This window comes from Ptychodera flava, chromosome 5 (assembly GCF_041260155.1).
Source record: "Ptychodera flava strain L36383 chromosome 5, AS_Pfla_20210202, whole genome shotgun sequence".
Classification (NCBI taxonomy): domain Eukaryota; kingdom Metazoa; phylum Hemichordata; class Enteropneusta; family Ptychoderidae; genus Ptychodera; species Ptychodera flava.
The window spans coordinates 14,614,570-14,634,361 of NC_091932.1; the positions used below are offsets into that span (position 1 = coordinate 14,614,570).

Here is a 19,792-nt window from a genome sequence, read left to right on the forward strand (position 1 = left end):
TCAAGATTATGTTCTTCTCAACATAGTCTTTTTCACTTTTTACGAGAACTTAGATCGCTTGAGATACGAACATTACGATGTCTTAAGACACGAACATAGAACGGCGGGAAGAATCTCAATGCCAAAATTTCCGAGAACGAGGTTACTGATAATGTAATGTTCATGTAACGCACCAGAGGCCACTTATTGTGAAAATACATTAAAATGCACAGACTTGGGGGAAAATTGCCCAGAAATCATTACAACGAGTGAGAGTAAGGTAAGTTAGTCAAAGTTGCTGCGGAATAAACGATCATGATTTCTTTTTTGTCGGATCATTTAACCACGGTAGTGTCTCGCACGATAGTCATTGAAACGACACATTTCCCGTATGCCCACAGGTATTCATAAATAATTAGAACACATATAGAAATACTAATAAAACAAGAGAGAATATACAATATAACTTTATTTGAACAATTTTATTTTTTTCCTGTGTATTCTTCTTTTTCTGTTTCGCTTTTCTTTTCAGCCTGACTTTTTCGTGAATGAACACTTTTCCATTTTTTTTTGTGTCCGTGCGTCTTTATGCCATAGGTTTGACTATCGATGTGTCAAGCTTTGTATCTTTGTCAGTTTTACTTTGGCTGTACTATGCTGGTATGTACAGTCAGGGTACGCCCATATTTGCCAAATATCGCTATACGTACAGGAATATCTAAAGCTCGCCGTTGAGAGCGTACAAATCCTACGATATATGTCAATGTAGGTCAAAGAGACAACGGATATACAGCTTGACGCATAGATAGCTAATCCTAAGCCATGCAGACATATAAAATATAGTAAAATGTTCTTTGTTCACAAAAAACCCGAAACAAATAAAGAATTACAAAATACCAAAAGAATAAAATTGGTCAAGTAACTTTAATTTTTTTATTATTCTCTCTTGTTTCACTGATATTTATACATGTATTCTGTTTATTTTGGGCTCCTTGTAGTGTGTCCCAATTCATGAATTTAATCATGGCCCCTCAAGAACCGTGACTTAATCTGTGTCGAGATCAAAGCGATATTAATTTATGCCGGTCGGCTCAAACATGCATGTTGCCCGAGATGGTTTTGCATGTCAATGTATAGGTATTACGCTATCTTCAACACATTCATATTTGGAGGGGAAAAGGGAAACTAGGAATGAAACTCACTACGTAAACTGATTAAGATTAATTTGTTGTTCCCAACCGTTCAAAGTCATTTTAAAAGAGTGGCCTTGATATTGAAACACGCCATCATATTTTCAAGGAGTAAGCACATACACCGTAACGGTTCATTTCTCTCTACGCAGGAGTATTTTGTGCATCCCGCGGTTGCCCTCGACCCGTGTTCAAGTTCATCACAAAAAATCTGCAAACCTGCATCAATGAGAGTGCTTTAGTTTGATTTATTCCATGTCATACATACCGAAGGCCTTATGGTTCCAAGATTTTCGCCGATATTTGGGCAACACAAGGTGGATAATTATAAATTTTATGTACTATTATCATACATGCTATGTCTGTATTGCCATTCTTCTATTGTTCAGACGGTACTGATATGAACCCATATTTTAACTAGTGAAAATACGAATTATATTTTCACTGTAACCGAACTACTTACAGCGACGCGTACGCGTGACCTTCGCTGGTATGCATGACCTTCATTGTTATATGAACATATAAAAAAGCTGAGCGAATAAGACAAATGACAATCCCAAACGTCATTATGATTATGGTCAAAATTCTGTTGTTTGCAGTGATTTCATGGGCATTGAACTTAGGCACAAGTACAGTTGTACCAAAAACATACAAACAAACGTATTGAAAATTTGTATAATTTGCCGACACCTGTCAATTCACGGCCGGTCCCGTGGCGGTGCACGGTCCAGTGTTTTCGTGTCGTCTACGCTGCTGAAGATTACACCATGGATGTATAGATATCGGTTGACAGAGCATCATGATAGAACAGCTTTACGACAAGTTTCCTGTTGATGAGCTTAAAGTATCTGGGCGGTGAATTACATCGTTTACAGCCGTAAATGAGCCACGAAAATCCAACCGCACTGAAAATACTCGCGATAGGCAAGGTTGAAGGTGCACATTATATTCCCGATTTGTGTCTGTCAGTGTACAGGTCATGATCGTGTCTGGTGGCACCGATGCGGTGCGGGTTTCAGATACAATGTAAGATCTAGGGAAAGTCAAACTTTCGCTTAGGTTTAGTTTAGTTCTATTTAGGCAAGCCAGGAACGAAAATATACGAGCAGACGACGGAAATACCTTTGAAATGTTTTATTCCGTACTGCAACAAAATAACGAACGAGTTACGACACTACAGCTTACAGTGTATCACCCCAATATGTAATAATTAACCCAATATGTAATAACACTTAACCCAATATGTAATGCTAACCCAATATGTAATAACTTTTAACCAAATATGTAATACTAACCCAATATGTAATAACACTTAACCCAATATGTAATACTAACCCAATATGTAATAACATTTAACCCAATATGTAATAAAAATGAATTTGAGATATAATACTGACCAAAATAAGACTAAAATATGCATAGAAACCATGATCAAGCCCCTTCACAACCTGCAGCATTTCTAAAATTTGATAATTTTTCAAAGGTTTTTCGATTTTTTTTTACCCAATATATAATGCTAACCCAATATGTAAGATATAAAGGAAAATGAGGGCAACTCCACACATCGGCTCTACCAAGATTGTTTATTATTACGTTATGGTGAATAAAAGGATCATTGCATTTATTTTGTATGGAATACATGGCGAGACACCGGTGACTCGATAGTGCTTTGACCCTAGTCATGTGATCTGGGTCCCCGGTAAACCGGTTTGTTGATTGGGTGATTCGTCTTAACGGTGTTTCGGAACCAAAAATGGGGTTCCTTCATCAGTCGCTCTCTTGTTTTGTATCCCATCCGCTTGGTTGTGTAATGAAGTCATCCTCGTCCTCGAGGAGGAGAAGCCAGATTCGTTATTGAGAGAGTTAGCCACTATTGACTGACTCTATAGTGATCGATCCGGTGTGTGGTGTCATATTATAATTAACATGACCCAGCATCGACCGGAGTTTCTGGACGCTTATAAGGATTTTTGTTTTAGGGCATATTTTGAGCGTTGCTAGTGCTCGTTATGTTAACAGTAAATGTTGTACTAATCTGTCAACGATTAGTTTGTTTTAGGCATCCGAACTACTTTTAGTTTTGTGTCAATTTTTCGTGGACTTTGTAATAGATTTCGGGTCGATATTGGTGCCTGCTTTCCGGTGTTTGAAAAGCATATTGTGAAGGGCTGTTTCGAGAAATAAATCTTGTTTCTCTGTGTTTAGCCATTCCCAGGTTTCATGGTTTTGTTAACAATATTTGCTGTAAACGGCCTTTGAAATCGGTTTGGTCTGAGGAGAGTATTGGTTTATTAAATTCATGCCGCCAACTTTCATTACTTATATGGCAGCTCTCTCAGATTTTGATTTTCTTTGCCAGATGATGTTTCCTGTATTGCTCAGCAATCTTTTCAGTTTGGTTGATTGTAGTACCGATTCGATGACAGATTGCATCTTGGTTTTATACGATAAAGTGGTATAAAATGGAGACAAAAAATATTCAGTTTCCCCGTTGTTAAAACCGCTATCGTGAAACCTTTTAACTATTTAAGCGATATGGGCAAAGTGTATTTGCATTATCACACCGGACTTTTCGGTTGTTGTTCCGGATATCGACGGAATGCTTACTCCTTCACATGCATATGTAATACTAACCCAATATGTAATAACACTTAACCCAATATGTAATACTAACCCAATATGTAATAACTTTTAACCCAATATGTAATACTAACCCAATATGTAATAACACTTAACCCAATATGTAATACTAACCCAATATGTAATAACACTTAACCCTATATGTAATAAAAATGAATTTGAGATATAATACTGACCAAAATAAGACTAAAATATGCATAGCAACCATGATCAAGCCCCTTCACAACCTGCAGCATTTCTAAAATTTGATAATTTTTCAAAGGTTTTTCGAGTTTTTTTTACCCAATATGTAATGCTAACCCAATATGTAAGAACATTTCACCTACTAAGTAATAATGTTCGACCCAATTTTGTAATACTAAACGAATATGTAATAACATTCTAACCAATATATAATCCTAACCCAATACGTAATAACATTTAGCCCAATACATACATTCGCATACAAAATCACTTCTAACATCCAATCCTCGGGACATTTCTTCATTATCTTCAAATTAAATTCTCAACCTTCAAGTGCTTGTGACATAGCAATGGACTATGTTTTCAAAGTACATAACATTAATTAATGAGGTACTATGGAATCGATAGAGACCGTGAAGTTGATATACCGAAGATAACTGTGGTAAGCTTAATTCTAGCTGTTTCGCGCCTGAGAGACTACAATAATTTTGGCATGCGAAAGCCAACAAATGTGTCTGCAAACAATGAGTACAATACGACAAAAAGAAACGTTCTGCAGAACATAGAATAACCAATGAACATAGAGTACTAGTGGCAATAATAAAAATGGAAGCTTTTATATTTCCATTTTATTTGTTGAGTTTAATTTTTATATAACATTTGAAGAGCTGTAACATTTGCAACAGTTAGTGCAACTTCAAAACTTTATTGTAAACCAAGTAAACTTGGTTTCATTCCATCGATAAAAAATCCAGTGGCCAGTCATCCGCCAGACTCTGTAGTGTTTTACGTAAACACTTTGTCATCTGTATCATGCATGGTGATCACTTCAAGTCTAATGCAATGCAGTCTTTCTCAGCTGCTTTCTTCATGAAATGAAATTAGGAAATCGTGAACCACATCGATTTTACAGATGTCCTCATTTGTTTTTCGATACACTAAAATTCAAATAGCTGTAACATCACATTCACAAGTCAATTAAAACTACAGCGTCTGCTATTGTTTGTGTTTGCAAGAAGGAAAAAATCCTTTTAGAGATCGGTGATTGACTAAGTTACCACTATTTGAGTTTTGATTACTGATACTGGGTCGTGTTTGACACACAGTGCACACGCCGGCCGGTCTTGTAGAGAGACCGTTTTGACACGTACAACTTCAAAACGTGATCCTGAGTCTGTAGTTTTCTGGTCAAGTGGCAAGTATAATTTAATAGATACAATTTTACCAGGTCGTTATTGTTTGGTAGCAGTGTATTTAAACAGCAGGGTGTTTACTGATCTGATCGTCAAGAAGTTCGAAAGACAACAACTGAAGCAACAAATATGCTGCGCCTGTTGATTCTAGTTCTCTGCATATATGCTGCTACTGGTTGAAAGCGACAAACTCAAATGTCGGCGGAGGACGATGCCGTCTACGATACCTTGTTTAAGCTTACAATGGGAGAATTTGACGTTCCTGTCGCCGACAGGACCGCACAACAGAAAGCAGCATGTGTGCGATTTTGGAGAAATAAACATAAGTTTCGTATCAAAGACATACAGGGAGAGCAACAGCTCCTCTTCAATGGAAAAGCAGTATTAATGAAATCAGACTTAGGAAAGGTGGTTGCAACTGAATTCAGGCACTGCAAAGGAATATGATCTAGGAAACTGAAGTTTCGCCTGCTGACTAGGTACCATGGTGTTACAGAGAGGGAGATATAGTTAGTAAAGGGAAAGCAACTCCACACATCGTTCATATATTAGTGATTTGCGTTTAAGGTATAGTAGTGTGTATTTTTTTGTTTCACTGTCTTGTGTATAGAACCGATTAGGCACGGCGAAACACAGCTGTAATCTGCGTGTCAGTGCAGAATGTACTCCAGAGTGGAGAGACTGCGTACGACACTGCGATCCTTTAACGCTATGTTTCGAAAGTTTGCCAGACTTTCTTCATCAGTCGCCTCAAGTTCATCTTCAGTGGATAAAATGTGTGTATATTGGAAGATTGTATGTATTCCTATATTGTCCCACTGGAAGTACGTTCTTTTTATTCTGGAAGCTAGGATGTCTAATTTTGTTCAGTTGTGTTCAAGGTCGTGTTCGTATTGTGTTTACCAGATTGAGAAATAGATAGATATATGTGGTCGTCAACATGTTTAATGTTGTGCTGTCAAATGTTGTATTTTTTCTGTGTTATAAGTTGTCAGTTGTAAACTTTGTTTGAAATCATTGGTTGACGAGTTATTTTTGACGCTTCCTTATTATGTAATCATTAGTGTGTACAATGTCATTCCAATTCCCTTATCTAACGGTTTGATTGGTATCTCACCGTTTTCTGATAGTGTTCTTCATGACATGCCTTCGACATGAGATGTGTTCTATTCTGTGTTTTGGAAGGGGATATTGAGATGAATTCGAGGCTGCTATGTGTATCGTTGTTCATTTTGGTTTGTGCTCGTGCAATGCGACATATTTGTTGATGTTAGGGACTGGACACAAATGACAGGGGGGGGGGTGGGCCGGTGTTTTTTGGGGGTGGGTCGCCATTTTTCGCGCAAGCATTTTTGAAGGGTCATAAAATTTTGTGCAAGCCTATGGGGGAGGGTCACCTTTTTTCATGCATCAAAGCTGAAATTGCATGTGCACGTTATGGAATACTGAAAAAAGAAAAAATACCTCCTGGCACTTTCATTTTCTGCCATTACCATTTTCGGCGCGCCCTTCGGGCGCAAATTTCAGGTATAATAAACAATGTATTGATGATCCAAGCAGCCACATTGATTTAAGTTGTCATGATTTCTACTTATTTAACACTATTGTGCATAACTGTCCCCTATAATGACTCTTTCAATAACAATTTGGGAGATTACTTATTTGATATCATTCTCCCATTGACAATACATTGGGTATAGGTCGGTGTCAAATGTTCATGTCGCTGTATGTACATTTTTTAATTTTTTGAGGACATTGACAGAATACAAACTGTTCAGAATAGTGCATAGTGTCATCAATAACAACTGGAAGCTTCAGGTCGAACAACTTTTGAATAACAATTTAGGATCAGATAACCTATGAGTTATTTGTAGTTTCCTCATAGCCTACAATGTATAGTGAATCAACATTTCGGTGAAATTCCAAAATCAAATTTCTTGCTCAACCATTGACTTGAAACCACTCTAGTCTAATCATGAATATTAATACTAATAACTAGGTGTACATAAATGCACAGGTTTACCAAGTTTTGTATTGGAAAAAAATTATTCATAGTTTCATCATAGACTGCCATGTATAGTGAATGGACATTTCAGTGAAATTCCAAAATCAAATTTCTTGCACACCCATTGACTTGAAACCACTCTAGTCTAATCATGAATATTAATACTAATAATTAGGTGTACATAAATGCACAGGTTTACCAAGTTTTGTATTGGAAAAAAATTATTCATAGTTTCATCATAGACTGCCATGTATAGTGAATGGACATTTCAGTGAAATTCCAAAATCAAATTTCTTGCACACCCATTGACTTGAAACTACTCTAGTCTAATCATGAACATTAATACCAATAATCAAGTGTACATAAATGCACAGATTTTCCTATTTTTGTATTGGAAAAAAATTATTCATAGTTTCATCATAGACTGCCATGTATAGTGAATCAACATTTCGGTGAAATTCCAAAATCAAATTTCTTGCACACACATGGACTTGTAACCACTCTAGTCTAATCAAGAACATAAATATCAATAATCAAACATACATAAATACACAGATTTGCCAAGTTTTGTATTTAAAAAAAATTATTCATAGTTTCTTCATAGACTACAATGTATAATAGATCCACATTTCATGCGAAATTCCAAAAACAAAGTTATTGTACACAGATGCACGTGTTACCACCCTCTTCTAATCAAGCACAATTATGTCAATTATCCAGGGTCATATATACACAAATAGTGCATATTTTTCATTCTGAAATTTTTTTTACAGTTTTGTCATAGACTCCCATGTATAGTGGATCAACATTTTATGCGAAATTCCAAACACAAAGTTATTGTACACAGATGCATATTTTACCACCCTCTTCTAATCACGCACAATTATGTCAATTATTCAGGGTCCATATATGCACAAATAGTGCAAATTTTTAATTCTGAAAATTTTTTGACAGTTTTGTCATAGACTCCCATGTATAGTTTTGTCATAGACTCCCATGTATAGTGGATCAACATTTTGACAGAAATTCCAAAATCAAATATCTTGTTCACATGTGCACTTGTAAACAACCCATGCTAATCAAGTATATCTATATCAGTTATTAAACATCTGTATATGAACAGATATAGCTAGTTTTATACTGGAAAATACACGTTCGTAGTTTTCTTATAGTCGACTACATGTATAGTGAATCAACATTATCGATAAAATCTAAAAATTACATTTTTTGTACAGGCATGCACTTTTTACCTGCCACTTCAAGCAAAGTACATTTACATGAATTATCACACACATATGATTTGATATTTTTGGACAACGCGTTATATCGGCCACATTTTGCCTTCCTTTCGGGAGGGCGACTTAAAAAGTATAGCAAGTCAGAAGGGGGTCTTTAACACATTGCAGGTTTTTTTGGGGGGTATTGAGTAACAGGGGAGGGTCACTTATTTTCATGCACGGATAAGGAGGAGGGTCACTAATTTTTGTGCATGAACTTTTGAAGGGTCACTATTTTTTACGCGGTGGTTTTTCGAAAAACACCGGCCCACCCCCCCCCCTGTAATTTATGTCCAGTCCCTTATGTGCACTATTTTGTTCTCAGTTTCTGTGCCGGCTTATACTGTTACGGCCCGTCTTTATTTTGTAATTTTATGTGTAATTTTAGTGTACATTTTTGGTGTTGAGGCATGGCACAGTGTTGATACGGTAACTCTCCCTTTTTAGTTTGTGTTAACCTTTAAAAAGGCCCTTTGGTATTGTGATCCCTGTTTGGCCCGTGCTGTATCCAGTTATGTACGTTGTTCACAACGTTAACTGTTGCTTGAATGTTGTGTTGTTTCTTGTCGATTCATTGTACGGCCTAGGATCTTGTCTCGCTGATTTTCGCTCACTACAGTCACATGAGGTCTACTCCGCTCCGCGTCTATGCGCCCGATAGACGTGTGCACCTATGTCCGTCTTCTTCTCAGGCATATGTGCACACATCCATGGCAGAGCGGAACAGACCACCGGTGACCGTGCACTCACCTATGTTCAGGACGTCTTCCATCTCCAGTGCAGGTCTTTTACTGTTCGTCTTCGTGTAGTCATATGTTCTATTCGTTGTGGGAGGGAGACTGCGGTTACCGTTGGTGTATCTTAACATGAAATACTATTAACCGTTACGTTTTTTATCTTGTTTGTATGGAGGGTGTTATTTGCTCTTGTTTCCGCCTTCATATTGATTGGTTAGTTTTCTTTCGAGTCGCATTTTATTGGTTGTTAACTGAGCACTGTAATTGGCTGTTATTTGTGTATTCTGATCAGTGTATTTTTTTGTGATTTCAGAATCTAGTGTTTCAAATTAGCGTTATTGGGTTTTGATCTGCAGAAATTGATGTTATTATTTTCTATGGATTGAGCTGTGTATTGCCTAATTCGTACGTGATTGTTGGGACAGTTAGTGTTACGCTTGTATGTATATGACGATGGATACCTAAAAAGGTATTCTCGTGTATGTAAGCTTTCGACTTAAACCTGCAGAGCAGGAACAAGTACGAGTCATAGTTAGTAAAGGGAAAGCAACTCCACACATCGTTCATATATTGGTGGTTTTGCGTTAAATGTATAGTAGTGTGTATTTTCTGTTTCACTGTCTTGTGTATAGAGCCGATTAGGCACGGAGAGACACAGCGGCTGTAATCTGCGTGTCAGTGCAGTCTGTACTCCAGAGTGGAGAGACTGTGTAAGACACTACGATTCTTTGACGCTATATTTTGGAAGTTTGCCAGACTTTCTTCATCAATTGCCTCAAGTTCAACTTCAGTGGTTATTACATATTGGGTTAGTATTACATATTGGGTTAAGTATTACATATTGGGTTAGTATTACATATTGGGTTAAGCGTTCTTACATATTGGGTTAGTATTACATATTGGGTTAATTATTACATATTGGGGTGATACATACAGTGTACTCACTTCATGTTTTCCCTAATCCGCTTACTAAGATGGTAAATTCGGCATATTTGACGTCTGGGGACATGTATAATTCTTCGAGATAAAGTGACTGGTACGGGTATTATATCCACTGTATGTGTATTCATAGATGTCGCAGAGCTGCTTGCTCTGTGCTGTCAGCTGTTCATACTCGATTAAGTTTGAGCGTGGCGCGAGTATTTTGACCCGATTTTCGCGGCCTCATAACTTTCACGCAGGGATGAGGTTATGTATCAAAACACGAAAACACACCCATTTTACAAACTCACGCCTATGTTTTACATCCACCGTCATTTCAAACTACAGATAAATCTTCTTCAAATTGTGAAAACCTGTGTCGACATCGTAATATTTAAATTGTTCGCTTCAAAAGTGCTCCATAAACCCTTCTTTGAAGTGGAATGGCCCAATAGCGGAATAATATCAAGAAGTGATACGGTTGTCATCACTCGTTAGCAACCAACTTTTTATAAGTACAGCCTGAAGGAAGCAAGGTGATGTGTCCGTATTTTGACTCGTTGCTGCGCAACTCTTCAAAATACGGACACATCACTCGAATACGACGCGGTATCGCCCAAACTTCGTGTAATAACCCCTAAAAATTTAATTTCAGACCAATGTAAATATAAAGCTGATTCAATTACTTTAGGTGCGAGCTATACTATTATTGAAAATGTTTTAAATTTTACAACTCGAAAAGGCAACTAAGCATCCCTCTTTCAAGGCTTGTTTGGAAAGGAAGTGAAATCGAATCGAAAATAAATGACACATACAAGTATTATAAAATGGTGTTATGGGAACCTACTCAAAGTGCGGGGGAAAAGGCAGAGAATTTCTGCCGAATGATCAGTCGAAGCTGTTCAGGTCAAATAAGCAGAGAAATAGTTTTTATTACAACGTTTGATGAAATTCGACTTCATGCAAATCTGAAGTGAGTACAGGAAGTCACTCAAACTGGAACTCCAGTCCTGATCCCTTCAACCATTCATCGTAGCATTTGTCCAGTAATTCACTCTGTGCGACAGTAAAAGTGGTCTTCCATCCGCCGACTTGTCCTGCAAAGGTAAGAACAGAAATAGTGTAATACATATGAGAAAAGCGTCTATTGGCACGGAAATAGTTAACATACAGATATATATTCTTCAAGTACGGCTCATTTGAGATAGCTGTTGAAGTGAATGCAGCGTAATCCGCATCGCTCGATCAGTAAGTCCGTGCAACTTACGCCGTACGACTGATGTGATGTACTTAACGTGTGCACAACTGTATTGAGATGAGTTTGGGCGGTGATGGCCTGTTTTTTGATGCAATTTGGAGTTACTTTACATGACACTTTTTACGCAGTGAAATTTGAGACTGCAGTCCTATGGGGATTTTCTATGAGAGGCTTTCTCTTATTTCATACTCTCCCGAAACACCCATTACTACATTCGTCTACAGAGTGTTCACACGTGTAAAATAACCTAACCTTTTCTTATGGTTGGACTTTCCTTCCATCCCATGGCCTTTACCATCGGGTCATCCATGGCGTGCTGTTTCATCTTCTCTATCGAGCAATGGTAGGCTATTTTTTCAATTGTATCAGGGCTCAGATCTTTCCCAATGAACTCAGCCATGGATTTGATACCCGATTGTAGATCCTAGTGCAGAAGGTAACGAGAGAATATGTATATGTATATCTATCTATCTATATCTATTCATTTTATATATATATATATATATATATATATATATATATATATATATATATATATATATATATAATCATAGTTACAAAAATCTAATCTGAGTCACTTTAAATACATTTTTTAAAAAGAAAAATACATTTGCAATTGATTTCTCGGCGGACGTTTTCTTGTATCGGCAGATTTGATATTGAATGGCCGGGTAATTTGTTAATCTGAGAGAGAGAGAGAGAGAGAGAGAGAGAGAGAGAGAGAGAGAGAGAGAGAGATAAACAGACAATGTCAGACTGACAGACATATAATGTCTTTGCTCAGAAGTAAAAAACATCCTGTTTGACGGACAGTGTGTACTACTGTAGCGTTTATGCTTCCAAGATATCAACCTTACAGGAAACAGTGAGGGTACCGGTACTGGGGAGTTTTGAAATGGAAGAGAGAGAAGTAAGGATATTGCTTTGCATGGAGTCGGTTGAAGAGGAAACGGTAGGCGGCAGGGTAAAATATTTAACACATACTCTCGCAGCTACGTGCGTATTGCGTATACGTAATCACATACAGCTGCAAATGTAATCCATACGTCAAAAAAACATGATTTTTTCAAAATCATAACAGTGGAGGTAAAATACGCGTTAACAACTGACACAACCATTAACATTCATTGGTTTGTTTTTTTTTAAAAAACAATCGAGTTTAAACTGTAAATCCGCTATAATATACATTCATACAGGCAAGCTTTGCCACTTCGATGCTTGGTATGCATGTTTTTTTACACACACTGAACGTTTTCATATCATTAACAGGAAGGAACCTAATGACTGGATTGTTTGGATAAACAACAGAAAACCCGACACCGAAATATATCTGACATGTAAGCCTTGAGACAGATTACTATCACCAGTCTGGGGTGCAAATTAATGTATTTACGACCAAATGGCTATCGACTCACACACATCCAATGTGACGTCAGGCACACTATTACAAACAATCCAGTCATCAGGTTCCTTCCTGTTAATGATATGAAAACATTTAGTGTGTGTAAAAAACATGCATACCAGGCATCGAAGTGGCAAGGCTTGCCTGTAAGCGCTGTAGTTGTCAGCTCACCTTCTTCATATCTTCGTACTTTAAATACAATACGTTGTTCTCGTTCCGTCTCTTCCACCAGTCCAATACGTGAGAGCCCCAGCTTACGAAATTACCTATAGTATGTTAAAGATTTAAAATACACAGAATGGGATTATGCATAACCATATACTATATTTTACAGTATGTAAAGTTTTTGTTATGATATGCATATAAATACAGTAAATATTTTAGCTACTTAATGTCTTGTCTCTTACCAATTTCCTTAGCGCCGTCGGTAAAATCAGCCAAAAATGACGGAAAATCGTCGTAGAGACCCAATGGTGGCTTGCTGAAGTGATTGAATGCGGATACAGCCACGTCCTTTGGATTACGAGCTAAATATATCACCTGCAACCGAGAGAAGAAATGTGACGTTTACAACATTAGAACTTCTTTGATGTCGACGTCATGAATGCTTGATGGGAAGTATGTGATATAAACTCAGACTTTCATCAATTGTGTTCATTATCGGAGGAATGATAAATACATAAATACCCATCTAAGGACAACTTGTTACTATTCAATAATGTACAAAAGATATGAGTAGGCATAAATAGAATTAGGAGGTGCCAAAGTCAGAATGTGGCGAGACATGATACTGTAGATTTGTCGGCTGCCTTTCAAACTTAGCGGATGAACTTAAAGATATGATCTACGTCCTTGTTTGTTCGCTAAGAATATCTTTCGTTTAGGGTCTATACTTAAAGACTGATAGTTTTTTAATGTTACTAATTAATTTCAGTTTCAGTTTCAAAAAGGTAGTTTGCATCATCAAGGGATTCACAAATATTCAAAATATTCAAAAAGCTGTCCGTGCAGGGCCTAACTCTTTAGTGATGTGTGACTCGCTCTGCTTTTGAAGCACTGCTCAGTATAAACGGTGGTTTCATTCCCTTTTTATCCTACAATTTTATCGTATTGGCGTACCTTTGGCTTCTTTTCATATAACTCGGTTGGTAGACGGTCATAATTCATGTGAGTGCACAGAAGACGAGGGGATTCCATGCTATTCACGTGGAAGTCCATTGCAATTCCATGACTTTTCTTGATTAGCTGAACTCTCGGGTCATCTTCCACTCCGGAAACCAACATCTCTAGAAGTGGGGCCTCAGACGCTGGTGTACCTTTCGCATCGGTGTCACAGCCGTTTAAGATGAGTTTTATAACTTTCAAAAACCAATGAGTTCCTAGGAAAATGGGAAACAGTTTACATGTCTATTTTGAATGTTTATTCTAAATCTCTTGTCTGTCATGTTTGTTTATTTTGTCGCTGTTTTAACTTATACATTGACTTAATATGATTTGAAATTTGTTTTGATTCCACCGTTTTTTGCTCACGTGTTGACACACGTGGGCATATGTCGCAGCGATGTCTGTCTGTCTGTCTGTCTGTCTGTCTGTCTATGTGTCTGTCTGTCTGTCTGTCTGTCTGTCTGTCTGTGTACTCAATATCTCAAAAACGGCTCATCAGATCAGAATCAAATCTAATACATAGATTCAGTTTGCAAATGGCAAGAACTGATTAGTTACTTCATCGAAATCCTAATTTGCATATTTAATGACCTTTTGAAATTAAGGCTATATATTTGAAGTTACATGACCAAAATTGATGAAACTTGCTTTGTACATTAAAGATACTATGATAGAATATGATTAAATGTCATTAAGCATTTTTACAACAGCCAATTCCTAATTTGCATATTTTATGAACTTTCCTAATTAGGGGTATTTATCTGAATTGACGAGACCAAAGTTGATGAAACTGGCTATGTACATTAAAGATACTATAATAGAACATTATTGAAAGTCATTAAGCATTTTAAATTTAGCCAATTCCTTATTTGCATATTTAATGAACTTTCATAATCAGGGATATTTGTCTGTATTGACAAGACCAAAGTTGACGAAACTTGCTATGTACATTAAAGATACTATGATACGACATTATTGAAAGTCATTAAGCATTTTTACCTCATGCAGCTCCTAATTTGCATATTTAATGAATTTTTGAAATTAGGGATATATATTTGAATTTACATGACCAAAATTGACGAAACTTGCTATGTACATTAAAGATACTATTATGTAGCTAACTTTATCGAAAGGCATTAAGCATTTTTGCTTCAGCCAATTCCTAATTTGTGTATTTAATGAACTTTCCTAATTAGGGATATATAGTTGGATTTATTTGATCAAAACTGGCATAATATGCTATGTACATTGATGATTATACCAGGTTATATCAATATTGGAAGTCATTTCGCATTTAAGTTTTCATGTCAGCTAATTTATAGTTTGCATATCTAATGAGCTTTCAAAGTTTGAAATATATAGTGTGAAGGACTTGACCAAAGGCAATTACACTTGCTATATAAAGTAATAAATTGGTGATACAATGACAGCAGTCAAAGAAATTAATATTTTTTTCAGCTAATTACATATTTCAATACTTAACGACCTATAGAGTTAATCTGTGGTGAATTATGTTCATTATGTTGATCATAATACTTTCAATGAAGTTGCAAGCATGTGGCAAAGGTTAAAATTTACACATACATGTAACTGCAATATATAATGAAACACGTGAGCATTTACAGTTCATATCTGGTGTTTTCGGGTTTTCGTAATGTCTGCCTAGGGTGTATGAACTCTGATTTACATATGTCAGTATGGTTACCGATCATCATCATCGTTGCAGGTACACAGATAAGTCGCATTGAGGTTAAAGGTATAATGTCAGCTGTTCCAATTCTGCCACAGTTACCATAGAAAGAAAAAATCGAACCAATCACAGATTTTAAGCGGGTGGCCGCTTTTTAAAAACAGCGCCCTCATATGGGCATTTTGAATACCAAGGATTACCTCTTTGACCATATATGGGCATATTTAGATTACTGGTGACTGTATCCTTTAACTTGTAAGGAATGGGTCCCGAATAAATGGAAGGTTAGTTTCCAATTTGCATAATCAGTGATTTGTTACGACAAGGGAATACATCATCATAAAAACATAAAGTCACAAACCTGGCTAATGCTGCTGAGGCTATAAGCAAATATAAATTATCCTCCACACCACAACAGTAACTCTGTTTAATTAGCTAAAACGGAGCTCAGTAATCCCGATGGCATGTTTTATAATTTAAAAATTCTTCGTGGACTGCATATCACCTATTTGAGAGATTACCCAGGATGCTTTGCCTCCCCGCTTTGACTTATTTAATGCATAACTTCAAGCCGACAGTAGTATTAAGATCCCAGTGACTTTATTATAAAGGTGAGCCTACCATTTGAGACTTATTTGCATCAATAAAGCTGTACGAGTACTTTCTTACGTTTTCTTAAAAGTTGGTTTAAATACACGGCGGGGGGGGGGGGGGGCTTGATGCAGATTTGGTCGTGCCCTATCGTCAGTGAGTGTGTTCGTGAGTACTTCAGTACCTCCGTTTCTCAGAGACGACTGGAACGATTTCTTTAAAACTTGGTACAAGGATTAATCCTTATGTTACACATGTGCAGGTCGATTTGTATTGTAATACGATCCAACATGGCTATACGTGACGGTCATTTTGTTTCCTGTATTTGGTGTCGACAGCCAATACTCAGACAGGTTTTGAAATATGTCTTTCAAACTGACAATGCACTGTAACTTACATTTGGACGTAAATTATTTTAGCATTATGATCCCTATGGCTGCCAGACAGCCCTGAACATAAATGAGCTACAATAATATGTCAGGCCTGTTCCAGGCAAAACATGGTCTGTCAATGTATGTATTTATGTATGTTTGTTGTTATTGTTGTATCGAATAAAAATCGACCGCAAGAACGAATGTCAGCTCTGGAAGGTTTTAATGAAATTTCTCTGCCGTGTATTTCTCTTTGTGCCCAGCACTTTCAAGTCAGGTCACGTTTTACAGACTTGTGTTTGTAAAACTGCGCTTCATACATTGCCTGGTCGACAATTTAGAAAAAAATTACAATAACTACAGACATATTCCGTCTCAGGGACTTCTACATCTTTCCGCCCATGTCCATCTTCATCACAAACCAACTCTCAGATCTCATTTAACCACATTGCAACCATTGATCACACATCCAACTATATCTCAAATTTAACTGAGTAATTCCATTCACACATTAGACATCAACTCCACATACACATCAAAACAACGCCTACTCCACAATGTTCCAGATATCTGTTGACCGATATCACTTTACCATATTTTCCCTCAATGGTTTCCAAAATTCAATAACCAAGTGGGGACTATGTCATTGACAATGACTTGTTTACCAAAGGACGGAATGAGACACCACCAGCATTCATGGACTTTAGCTTTGAAAAGAAGTGTAAATTTCTTGGCCGTCAACACGAGCAGTCAATGTAATTTTGCTACTGTAAAACGGGGATCAATCATACAGTTTAAGAGTTTGTTTAAAAGGTTCGATTTGAAACGAAGCAAGAAATCAACAAAGTTATTATCAGAGTAAGCGTAGGTTACCAACACGGGCGTGCTATAGAAAAGTTAACAGCTGGCTCTCGTGTTTGTGAGAAACGCCTCATCTATTGGAAATCTACAAAAATTGTGAAATTGGCGAAACAAGCTGTTCAACCCAAGTCACTCACCTGATTTCGGGTATGTTATTAGAAATATATCATCACTACGGACCTCAGTCGCTTTCATCTTCTCCAATGGAAATTTCGGCTGGGATGGCCTTCCCTTTTGGTCTCCTGCCTTGGAATTATCCATATTTATGACGGTACTAGGTACAAGCACAAATATACGTGGTGATGTATAACAGTCAAACACCCAATTTAAACAGCCAGACCCGGCCAGCGGGATCTCTCACTGCGAGACAACAGAGAAACGATATAAAGTTCACGTTCAGAAGATAAGTCTGTCAATACAACCACACCCTAGATATAAGATCGTATTAAGATTTGGTGATGGACACCTTATATCACCCATATTTCGGGATCGATATAACTCAAAAAATTGAAAAGGCGGGTGAGAGATTGGGCAGTAGCTTTATAAACTACCTGTAACAACACACTATTATCGCATCCTATAGCGGAAGAGAAAGTCAATTACTGTATTTGATTTGACCACAGTCTGTATAACGTGTTAGCGGAATACGATTACCTGGGAAAACAAACACTAAACGAGTCCCGCTTAGCAAAGTCCACACAAGCATGTAAGTACTTGTACGCTCCTATTCCCCCGGGGGAGGGGCTCCTATCGTTACAAAACCAACAATATTTAACACTGTTCTGACTAAAAGTAATATTCTACGAGAAACAATATATCGTGACTTTGCTAAGAAAGTAATGTAAGTATCCTGAAGAAGTGAGGAGAAGGATGGGAAGTTAGTTTCCAATTGGGTTTCACCTTTGTGCCATCTACGTAACGTCGTGTGATATGCTGATAGAAATAGGAAAATGGAAAATATTGCAACTATTGCGATATGTAGTGTAAATGTATTTTGCACGTTTTATGACAATAAAGTAAAATCTAAGAGTCACCCTCTGTCATACTTTTGTCATAAGGTTCACGTCGATTGTTTTCGCTATCCGCCGTTTGAGTGTTTGTAATGCTAAATGTAACTAAAGTTTGCACGACGGCTTTATCGTTTAACAAAAGCACCTGTTACATATGTTCAAGGCGACTGATTACGTCATCAGTACGGTGTCTCTTTCTATGAGAGTATACTTCCCTGGACATTAACTGAATTGGATTTGTTAGAAATGACGACGCTAAATCATGCTTTCTTCTATATTTTGCCTCGTATGCTTTTTATACTGACATAGAAGCGCTTAGAAATATGCAGTCTTTCTCCGAACATTACACGTAATGTGAATACCAGTCCCAAGCCCGCAATCAGATGTAGGGTATCTAACAGTCTCGTGCCGGCAGCCACTCTATGAGTCCACCGTTATCCTAAGCCGAAGTGTTACACACCGCACACTTTTCACGATAGATTGATTATCCATTGGACAACGATAATTTAGAAAACGCAGTGTCATCGTCAGTAGTGCAATTTTGCCTTACCTTATCAATTTCCATAACAGGATAAAAGGCACATCCAAGCAGAGGCGGCGCTGTGTTCTGACGGTCTGCACAAGTGCTATCACACACCAAACGGTTCCTGTGGCGGCGCTATAAGAAAGTTTACCTAAACACTGTCTGCCAAAACATGATTTCATGCATTTAACATAACGTAGCAGACCTTGGGTGGCGCTGTTATTCAATCTGCAAAATGGCTTTACTTGTATCAAAATTAGTGAATAGGGCATGAGGGGGAAAGCAAAAAAAAGGCTTTTATATTGATCTATTGTATTGGTTTTGAAAAGCATTGTGGGTCGAATTTTTCAAAGGTAGACCATGTCAACCTGACATAATGTGAGGTAAAAATATCATAATGTGCCTTACGTTTGTTAAATAACACAATTGGCATTGGTGTACATGAAACCCTCATAGGGCATAGTCAATAGTCGAGATACCAGAAAGCTTTGGACATACCAGTTGTAAGTCACTTTCTCATTTCCACCTCTCTCTCTCTCTCTCTCTCTCTCTCTCTCTCTCTCTCTCTCTCTCTCTCTCTCTGTCTCTGTCTCTCTGTCTATGTCTCTCTGTCTCTCTCTCTCTCTCTCTCTCTCTCTCAAAATATGATAGCTCTCTTATCTAAGGGTCTTCTAAGATCTAAGCAATACAATATGGTTTTGTATCTAATGCTTGCTATCTATATTTCTGGTGGCACAAAGAGAGAAGTGATTTAAATTATTTTGACAAACATAATGCTTTATATCACAAAATGAGAA

The 19,792-nt window shown here is 37.3% G+C and overlaps 1 protein-coding gene across 1 annotated transcript; it reads right to left on the reverse strand.

The window, feature by feature from the left end:
- Positions 1–11,026: 11,026 nt before the first annotated feature.
- On the reverse strand, positions 11,027–19,135 carry LOC139133094 (sulfotransferase 1B1-like). The gene is made up of 7 exons (XM_070699514.1): positions 19,023–19,135; positions 17,600–17,736; positions 13,905–14,164; positions 13,193–13,325; positions 12,957–13,051; positions 11,636–11,807; positions 11,027–11,222 (listed from the first exon to the last, which is right to left on the reverse strand). Exons 2-7 carry the CDS (start codon positions 17,721–17,723, stop codon positions 11,113–11,115), a joined length of 894 nt encoding a protein of 297 aa, XP_070555615.1. The 5' UTR covers positions 17,724–17,736; positions 19,023–19,135; the 3' UTR covers positions 11,027–11,112.
- Between the last annotated feature and the right edge of the window lie 657 nt (positions 19,136–19,792).